General features: G+C 42.6%; 1 protein-coding gene across 4 annotated transcripts in view; it reads right to left on the bottom strand.

The window, feature by feature from the left end:
- Positions 1-718: 718 nt before the first annotated feature.
- sema3fb (sema domain, immunoglobulin domain (Ig), short basic domain, secreted, (semaphorin) 3Fb) overlaps positions 719-10,343 on the bottom strand; it is a 91,867-nt gene continuing 82,242 nt past the window's right edge. For 2 of the 4 annotated variants that reach the window (XM_035796533.2, XM_035796535.2), the window contains 9 exons: positions 9,334-9,403; positions 9,042-9,186; positions 8,578-8,800; positions 7,508-7,596; positions 7,359-7,400; positions 6,440-6,597; positions 5,553-5,620; positions 5,215-5,348; positions 719-3,524 (listed from right to left, as the gene is read on the bottom strand). In XM_035796533.2, coding sequence (XP_035652426.1) covers positions 3,090-3,524; positions 5,215-5,348; positions 5,553-5,620; positions 6,440-6,597; positions 7,359-7,400; positions 7,508-7,596; positions 8,578-8,800; positions 9,042-9,186; positions 9,334-9,403 — 1,364 coding nt within the window. In that variant the 3' untranslated portion in view covers positions 719-3,089. Of the gene's footprint in view, positions 3,525-5,214; positions 5,349-5,552; positions 5,637-6,439; positions 6,598-7,358; positions 7,401-7,507; positions 7,597-8,577; positions 8,801-9,041; positions 9,187-9,333; positions 9,404-10,343 lie in introns of all 4 variants that reach the window. The other 2 variants (XM_052473303.1, XM_052473304.1) reach the window with 1 other exon arrangement.

Here is a 10,343-nt window from a genome sequence, read left to right as displayed (position 1 = left end):
ATGGTTGAAAAGCATTTTTTGAAAATCTGAGATGACGGTGTTGTTAACAAAAGGCTAAGCTTGTGAGCCAATATATTTATTTAATTTCATTTGCGATTTTCATGAATAGTTAACGTTGCGTTATGGTAATGAGCTTGAGGCTATAATTATGCTCCCGGATACAGGTTTACGCTCGTCGCAACAGGTTAACCATGCAGTCTCCCATGGCCTTGTTGTCAGCGCCATCCTCTAAGGCAGTGTTTCCCAACTCCGGTCATCGAGTACCTCCAACAGATCACATTTTTGTGTGTGGCCCCGGACAAGCACATCTGATTCTACTTTTCAACTTGATGGTTAGTTTTTGTCAGGTGTTTTTGTCCGGGATTACAACAACAATGTGTGCTGTTGGAGTTACTTGACGACCACAACAAATCATACAGTCCATTTGATCATGATATCTACTAGCAATGAGGGTATAGGCCATGTGATTCCGTATTGAAATATGAGAGGAGATGATAAAAATGTTAAGGCTGAAGAAAAGCTCTAAGCATCTATTTCCTCCCAGGGTTCCATCTTGGATAATAACAGAGCGTCACTGTCAGTCAAGCTGCCAATGATGACCTTGTCTGCCATAAATGGCTGGTAGCTCATCTTTCTCTCTCTATGGTAGCTTGGAACATTTATTCCCAAAAGTTCTGAGTGATACACAAAATATAATATGGAAACATCACACCGTACATCAGAATAAAAGCAGAGCATTATATTTTATAAAATATAGAGCTTTAATTTATTAGTCAGCAACAACAATGGAAAGGGAAGAGAAAGTAATTTACACAAGTAATTACAATAACATCACCTCTGTGCATTGAATCTTAACTGATAGCAAAAAAGAACACAAAAACAGAAATACAAAACCAAAAGAAAAAAAAGACACCGTAAAAATACCAAGAAATTGTACAATCATTTTTTTGCTGTAACACCCTGTTTTCAACTGGAGGAGAGTAACAGGGGCCGTCTGGTTTTATTCTGGGAATGAATACTATCCCATAGTGAAGCGTGGAAAAGAGAGCCTATCAATATCTGCTGGTACATTACACATAGTAATTCTCCTCCATCCTGTTTTATGCTGCACTGAGGCTGTCCCTCATGTCTTCGCTGACGTTTGACCATACTGTACACTTGAAGAACAGAAAAACTACAACAGTTTTTTTTGTTTCATAATTACAGTACAAATACATATTCATGCACACAATGAATATTTTGGTTATTGTCACAACGTTGTTACAATGATTTGTTGTGTAAGGAGGACTTTTTTTTTTCACATGTAAAGTCGAAGAATCCAAATGCACCGGTAAATGAAAAGAGATGGCTCTTAGTTTGAACCAACATGGCTGCTGAGTGAAAGTGATCTGGGCATTGCCATAGATTATCCATTATATTGATCAGATACTCCATTGACCTCTCTAACAATGAAAATAAATGCCTTCAAAAATGGAAGCTAGTTGGTAGGAGGCAATATCAGGTGGGACCATTCTAGCCAATGAGAAGGCAGATACGATTGTGATAAAAGGCACAACTCAGATACAAAGTGTTTTTTCTCAAAGTTGCCGGGAGGTGACATGTCCTTCTTCTATTAGTACATTCGTAACTTCTTCTGTTCGATCAAATAAGCCACAAGTAGCAAATAAGCCATTACATTTTTTGTTAACCAAATTCTACACTTTCTTTGACCTCCATACAAAAACTCTGCTTGGTGAGAGGAAAAAAACAAGAAAAAATGGCAGGTGAAGACAGATTTTGGGCCCAGTTATCCCCCTCGCTTCGCCTCTTCCGCTCTAGCATCGCTTGATCTCAAACTGAATTCTGCTTTGTTTTTGTTGACCAAAAGGAAATGTATTTGGCCAAAGTGTGCTAGGTTTGGCCCTGGCCAATGTTTTGAATATCTTATACCTTCCATAAGATTCAATTGAATAATTTGAAGATAAGAGAATAATGCCCTTTGTGTACAACCGTGACCCTTTACTGTACCTCACACACATGTTTAGATTGCAAAATATACCAAACAAAGCTCGTAGACGTCCTTAAAATATTTATTTGATAAGTATCTACAGTGTTTTTTTTCTCTTCTGAGTAAGTTTACTTTCTGAGACTCACAATGTCATTTACCACAATTTAGCTGCTGAAAGGTAAGGTTTTAATCCTTTTTTCATTCTTTGTTAAACAATCTATTCGATTGACCTGGCCATTCAATAATAACCCCCCCCCCCTTCACGGACTCTGGTAATCTAGAGATGATTTCATGCATAGGCTACATGGCAACACTGTATTTTTAACAATTGGTTTGCCTGAGTTAAAGGCACATACTGTACAGTGAGGAATAACCAATGAAGCCGAAAATAAATAGCATCAACCTATTAGGGGAGCCAATTATGCTTAGCAGCAACAGTATTCAACATAGTCATTTAGACAACAGGTTCACCGGGAGAATGGACAGCTAGCCAATGAGTGGGGCCATTTGTGCATCCTCTGAAATTGGAGTCAGGAGTCTTTGTCCTTATGCACTGATTGTGAGGTTACTGCATGTTCAAACACTTCCTGGTGAGCTGAGAATATGAGTATTGACATTCAGTCAAAGCAAACAGGAAACCATTATATCCCCATCTACCCCAACCCTCGGTTAAACGTATCTGTTTACACAATGACCCATTTCAGCTTACTACCAACAGAGTTTACATTCCAAACAGAGCTGTCAATGTCGAAAGATGGAAAGATGAAGATTTATGTAATGACAGTAACAACAATAATACAATTAATAACAATAATACAATAACATTTACCCAAAAGGTACCTATACACAAAGAGCATTTTTCTATAAGTACAAAGAAATCCACAGAATGATACTATATACAACCTACAATAAATACTGTGTATCATATACTTTATTGTTGAAAGGGATGTGGGCTGTGTTTGTTTGTATGACTTGTTTTTTTTCCACTTCCGTTTCTTTTATTTGTGGGTTTTGATTTTCTTTCACCTTGTCAGTCTCCTGAATTGAGTCTTTCCCAGTTTCCCTGGGGTGCGGTTGAAGTTTGGGAGACTTGAGGGACCCCTCATGTCTCCACCTCCTCTTCGTCCTCTCCCTCACCGTGATGTCGGCGGTTGCGTGGTTTCTTCTGCTCCTTGAGCTCTTTCATGTCATTGGCCTTGATGGCTCCCATCATGGGATCTCCCAGCTGCCAGTAGTCCTGACAGTACTGGTTGATCAGGCCCATCTCTGGCTGGCTCAGGATGGTCAGCAGGTCCTTGTACTGACCCGCGCTGGGCGTCCAAGCGCTGGACTGGAGAGCAGATGGCCCCAGTCCCCCACCCTCCACCAGGACGTTGTTGATGGCTCGGCCGGACAGGACCACCAGCTGCAGCTTGACCAGCGTGTGTTTGAAGTTCTTCTCTGTGGCCGTGCACTGGTAGACCCCGGAGTCTGAGGGCTGGAGAGAACGCAGCAGCAGACCTTGCTCTGTCTTCAGTACCCGCCCGTCAGAGCGCATCTGAGAGAGAGAGAGTTATGACTTGAATCTACAATGATGAAATGAGCCACGATGTCAAGCCAGGATAGTAACATCAGTGGAGAGGCCAAGCTGTATCAATATATCAGTGTTATGTCTACCTGTACATTCTTCCACTAACATGATCCACATTGATTTGCAGTTAAATACGACAGTCAATTACACTTCAATAAAAGTGCTCTAGTGATGTTTTCCATTGTCTCTCGATGTAACTCCTGAAACATATCCAAGAGTTTGAATAGCTGCTGACAGCTTTTATACCCAGAATCAGATGGGTTGAGCAACAGCCGAGCCAATTGAGCCATGCCAATGGGGAAAGGCAGTATCCAACCGAAAAGCCAAATAAAACAGACGTTACACTATAGCTTCACAGTAAACTTCAAGAATAGCCTCAGGGGGAGAAACTATGAGCAGGTCTTATGTTGTTTTATGGATGGGCCCTCCCTTTGGGTACTGGGACAGTTTGGGCTTTATCCCTTCAGGTTGAAAACCAACCACCTGGTTATCATATCTGTATGGCTGTTATCTCTTTATTACAGTATTACATCAATACACTGACAACAGTAATACATCAATAGACTGACAACTTCAGCTTTCAGATGAAACATACTGTAGCCTGAGGAAGACCCTTCGGCATCATTATGTAACAGAATGAGAAGTGCAGTAGACAGAGGGGAACATCATGTCCTTCCTGGGAGATTTACTCCTAAACTAATCCCACTTTATCTGAACAAGATCACATCCCCTGTCACACAGTTGATGTATGGTTTGAATTACCTTAGGTCATAGTATACCAAAAACCCATATATTTTTTTTTATTTTTATTTTAAACATTTTATTTCACCTTTTTAACCAGGTAAGCTAGTTGAGAACAAGTTCTCATTTACAACTGCGACCTGGGCAAGATAAAGCATAGCAGTGCGACACAAACAACAACACAGAGTTACACATGGAATTAACAAGTGTACAGTCAATAACACAATAGAAAAAAAGAAAGTCTATATACAGTTTGTGCAAATGGCGTGAGGAGGTAAGGAAATAAATAGGCCATAGTAGCAAGTAATTACAATTTAGCAAATTAACACTGGAGTGATAGATGAGCAGATGGTGATGTGCAAGTAGAAATACTGGTGTGCAAAAGAGCAGAAAAGTAAAAACAATATGGGGATGAGGTAGGTATTTGGGTGGGCTATTTAAAGATGGGCTATGTACAACTGCAGCGATCAATTAGCTGCTCAGATAGCTGATGTTTAAAGTTAGTGAGGGAAATATAAGTCTCCAGCTTCAGCGAATTTTGCAATTCGTTCCTGTCATTGCCAGCAGAGAACTGGAAGGAAAGGCGGCCAAAGGAGGTGTTGGCTTTGGGGATGACCAGTGAGATATACATGCTGGAGCGCGTGCTACGGGTGGGTGTTGTTATCGTGACCAGTGAGCTGAGATAAGGTCGGAGCTTTACCTAGCATAGACTTATAGATGACCTGGAGCCAATGGGTCTAGCGACGAATATGTCGCGAGGGCCAGCCGACTAGAGCATACAAGTCGCAGTGGTGGCATATATATATATAATATATAATACGTCTGGGCTCAATGGGCAGAGAGTGTAGAGCGCAACAGTGTTTTGGGAAGAATACTAGTTTGAGTGATATTGTGTGTGTCATAGATGGCCACTCACCTCTTTCCGGCGGTCACTGTTGTCCCTCTGCAGGTGCCACTTGATGGCGGCGTGGGGAGAACGGGCCTGGCACTCCAGGAAGGTGCTGCTGCCCTCCACCCCATACTGCACCATCTCCAAGGTGTTCTTATTAGCTGAGAAAGACACCATGGCAATCATAGATTCAGTATCATGTTCCACAAAGACCAAAAATCCAGAAGAGCAATGTTTTATTTCATATCTATTTGATGAAAATGTTGCCGTGTGATGGCATAAATAAAGTCAATGAATGGATGAGATGTATTCCCTGCCACTGAAAATCTCTACTCCATCCACCCTCTGGCACACACTGGTCTTACCATTGGAGTTGAAGCCCCTGCACTGACGGATGGGGTTCCCGTACTTCACGTCCTGCCTCCGGCTGCGTCTAAAGGGGTCAGACCAGTATTCCCGAATAAGAGAAGAGAATAAATTACCATGCAAATGCAAAGCCATTCAACATTCCATAGAGTCAGTCAACAATCTGCCATAAAACATTGCATGCAGTAGTCATTCAACGGCCTATAGTATAGAGCTTTTCAACCATTCAACAATCCATATACCGGAAGCCATTCAACAATCTATAGAGCCAGCAAACAATCCATATACATCAACCATCCAAATCTATAGAAACAATTCAACATTCTAAAGAGCCATTCAACAATCTATAGAGCCGTTCAACAATCTATAGAGCCGTTCAACAATCTATAGAGCCGTTCAAAAATCTATAGAGCCGTTCAACAATCTATAGAGCCATTCAACATTCTATAGAGCCGTTCAACAATCTATAGAGCCATTCAACATTCTATAGAGCCGTTCAACAATCTATAGAGCCGTTCAACAATCTATAGAGCCATTCAACATTCCATAGAGCCATTCAACATTCTATAGGGCCATTCAACAATCTATAGAGACATTCAACAATCTACAGGATGAAGCCATTTACAATCTATAGAGGCATTCGACAATCTACAGTATAAAGCCATTTATAATCTATAGAGCCATTCAACAATCTACAGTATAAAGCCATTTACAATCTATAGAGCCATTCAACAATCTACAGTATAAAGCCATTTATAATCTATAGAGCCATTCAACAATCTACAGTATAAAGCCATTTATAATCTATAGAGCCATTCAACAATCTACAGTATAAAGCCATTTACAATCTATAGAGCCATTCTGAGCAGCTCATGCTGATGCTCACCTCTTCTGCGAGGTGGAGTAGCGGGAGCAGGACTTTCCGTCCCAGGCGCAGTAGGGGTCCCGGGCCAGGCAGCAGTCAGCACACGCCTCCCCATACACATCACAGCGGTGGAGGGCCAGGTGGGTCACACCAAGCTCAGAAGACACGTAGAGCTGTTGCTGTGAGAGTAGAACGCAAAGGAGGATGTGAGATCCCAGCTGGATAAAGTAGGGGAATATCCAATATTTACCAAAGATCAAGTCACAGTGCAGAGGGTCACAGTGGCCAAGAGTCGGTCAAAGCTATAACAATGTAATGTGATAATATAACTATTAAAACACATGTAAATATAGTTTGCTACTTGGAAGAGTTGCGAGCACACTGGGAGAGCTCATCTTTACTGTATAACTAAGATTTCCATTGTCCCAGGACAATGCACCTTCAGCTTTTACGATCAGCTGTTTTGAATTGATCATTCTTGTCAGCCTGTGTAAAATTGTAACCCTTTCTAAGAAGGATGTCATGTCATGTCAAGTATCCAAGGCCAACTATTTTAACCACAGCGAAAGACAACACTAACTTAATGCGTTTACCATATTTCTCTTTTTATTGTTTCGACCAGACTGCAGGCATTCTATGAATTGTGAAGGGAAACATTAGTTCCACAGCTTCATATAGGTAGCTCATGGCATTCTTAAATAATTTCCCTTCATTTAATTCACTCCCTCCTCTTTATCCTATGAAATATACACTACCTTTTAAAAGCTTGGGGTCACTTAGAAATGTCCTTATTTTAACATTAACAATGTCTACACTTGTATTTCTGATGAATTTGACGTTATTTTAGTGGACAAAAAAAGTGTTTTTCTTTAAAAAAAAAAAAAGGACATTTCTCAGTGATTTCTAAGTCTATTAGGTAAGTTTATACAGACATGCTTACCCTTTTGGACGAAATCTTCATGGTTATAATTGGAGTTGGAACCTGGAATGTGGAGACAATGCATTGATGAGTCTTCTAAAGTATCTTTATTGAAAATAGACGTGGATATAGGCAGAGAGAGAGACAGAAGAAAGACAGTGAGTTCTCACCTTGAACACCTCAACCTCCTCCAGGACCAGTTCTTCAGTCTGCAGGTCGTCTTTGGGCAGAACAATCACCTTCTGAACCGTCCCCCTGTCTGTGGCCCAGGGAAACACCTGAGAGTTAATATTACTACACACACCTACTGTGGCTTGACACTACCCTGCCTTGCTGCGTGTCAATCAAACAGCCCTCACAGTCTGCTTATGTAAAGGTTCATCCTCACTGCTCATTCCATCAGGCTTTACACTTCATTACTCTTCACTTCTTTCAGACAGCTCTCTCTCAGTGTTCACCTTTGTGCTCCCCTATATGAACATCATCTCTTTCACTTGCTTAGTACCGCATGTCAACTGGCATAACGTTCTCCTCTTCCTCCCTGCGCCCCGTTCTACAGGAGACAGGAGGTAGGAATTTCCCCCCAGACAGCCCAGCCGCGCCCCAACAGAATGGCATGTTTGATTTCTGCACCCAGGCATTCCTGAGTGCAGGATACCTGAGATTTATTATGACTCTCAATGTGCCCCAACGCAGCGATGAATGCGTGCTCCTGACGGCAGCTCAAAGGAGAGACATTCCACTGACTCCGGGCACAGTGGAGCATGGTGCACTCGTATAAAAACCCTCTAGTCTCCAAGAGACGCAGAGCAGAACAAAGACGGCACACTAAAGGGATAATGCGCGTGTGGGAGGAAAAAAACCCGGAAAATCTCTACTGCCTCACTATGCTGGTGGTGAGATTAGTATAATGGATTTCATTACTGTAACCCCCCACCTCCATTCCCCCTCCTCTCACCCATTCCCCCTGACCTGCAGGCAGAGACCTCAAAAGCTTCTACTTCAAGTGAATGACGCAAAGGACGACCCTGTTTATTGGTTAAACATTCATTATGACAAAAAGGGGGTCAGAAGCTTTTCTCCTGGTGATAAATGATCATGAGAAAGACACCAGGTCCATCTGGCGGAGGTTTGGTTGAGCATCCTTGGACATTGTACAAAGAGTTATAGAAAGTAAAGCTAATGTGACTTTATGTAGGCCTACTTTATTTCACGTGAATATAGACTAGTGACGACTCACCAGTTCCCAGGAACAGCACTTCATAGTTCCCGTCTGCGGCGGCCACCTGGTCCACAGTGATGGTGGTGAACTCGTAGTCCACGTTGGTCCGGACCACCAGGGGGCGCTTGTGCATTGGGTACACTGCATTGTACATGTTGGGGTGGTTCCTCATGAAGTTGATGACTTCGTCTGGGTAGTCTTTGGTGGACTTCATGTTCGGGGTGAACGTTCCACCTGGGCACTGTGGTTGAAAATGAAACGAGCATTAAAACTTTGCCTCTCACCACAGAAACAACAACGACCACTTATCCACAGCATCAACATGGGAGACATGAGGACTCTTATAGCAGGAGAACACGGCTATGGAGGCTAATGTTTGTGTCCTGCTTGACAGACAGACGGTTCCTATTTAAAGTCTGAGTGTCTCTTATGCCAGCGTGGTTTGGTATTAACACTCATGGCCATGGGAGGGTGAGGCTCACCGTCCCAGGTCGAGGGTAGGGGATCTTCCCAGTGTAGGCGACCCACTGGTAGTTGGGCCCTTCTTTGTGGGCGAAGGGCCCATTGAAGACCTGGCGGATGTCTGCCATGGAGTAGACACACACTGCTGAGCCCCTAAACACTGAGCTGTGTGGAGAGGGGAGAGACAGACAGCTCATCGGGTTAAGAACTGAAACAACTAATAGGGACATCATATGACAACGAAAGTGTATTTAAATAATTATTCTTCAATGTTTCTCATAAAAGTTTCTGAAAACAAGTTTGACCACTCACCCTGAGACGGAAAAGACTCCGTAGATAACAGGATTCTTGGTGTCCTGGGTCGGCTGTATGTAAACGTCTCCTTAAAGAGATACACAGCAAGAATCACGTCAGTGCAAAGAGAAGGTAGTATTTACAGAGGTCCAGTCAATCCACCTTTCGCTGTTCACACCTTTTGGCAAAACCTGAATTCCCATCAGAACAGCTCTGCTCTTAGGGATGTCAAACAGGAGGAGCAAATGCACACAGTGTCTCTCCTCTCCTCTTTTAGAGGGCAGCTCAGAGACATGCATTTCATTTCTCTTTATCATCACGTGAATCATTTCTATTTCACTTTGACCTGCATTGCTGGAGCTCGGAGCTTAACATGTTCACTGTACCCTGTGATTAGACCTGCAACACTACATGTAGCGATTCAACTTCTAATCTAAATCTAATGTCAAGCTTTGTGTTGCTTGAAGACGTTGTGTGACCGGACCACAATCATGCAGGGGAGGCAGGTGGTTAGAGTGTTGGGCCAGTAACCGTAAAGGTTGCTAGATCGAATCCCCGAGCTGACAAGGGAAAAAATCTGTCGTTCTGCCCCTGAACAAGGCAGTTAACCCACTGTTCCAAGGCCATTATTGTAAACAAGAATTTTGTTCTGAACTGACTTGCCTAGTTAAATAAAAAATGTGGTGGGCTTGATGGAATTGGAGATAAACTAGCCTAGCAGTGAGGATGGGGTCAAAATGAAAGGAGGAGAAGATGTGGCTAGCTTTTTCCTCCAGGGCTGTACGACTGACATCCATCATACTGCTGACAGAAACAGGAAGGGTAAGCCCATGACACATCTTTACAGAGCAACAGGAAACTAACAGAGACAAACATCCACAGGATTCCTCCCTAGGCCAAGATGAAGGCTACAGTACTGTCTGTACAGTACACAATATGATAAAACAAAGACAAAGCACTTCAGAGACCACACCCTTGAACAGTAAGCATTCTATCCAGTAGCAGATATTCCCAACTGAACCCAGAGG

Source organism: Oncorhynchus keta, chromosome 21 (assembly GCF_023373465.1).
Source record: "Oncorhynchus keta strain PuntledgeMale-10-30-2019 chromosome 21, Oket_V2, whole genome shotgun sequence".
Lineage (NCBI taxonomy): Eukaryota > Metazoa > Chordata > Actinopteri > Salmoniformes > Salmonidae > Oncorhynchus > Oncorhynchus keta.
Note: the sequence above shows the minus strand (reverse complement) of the source record. Positions and strands in the feature narration are given on the sequence as shown.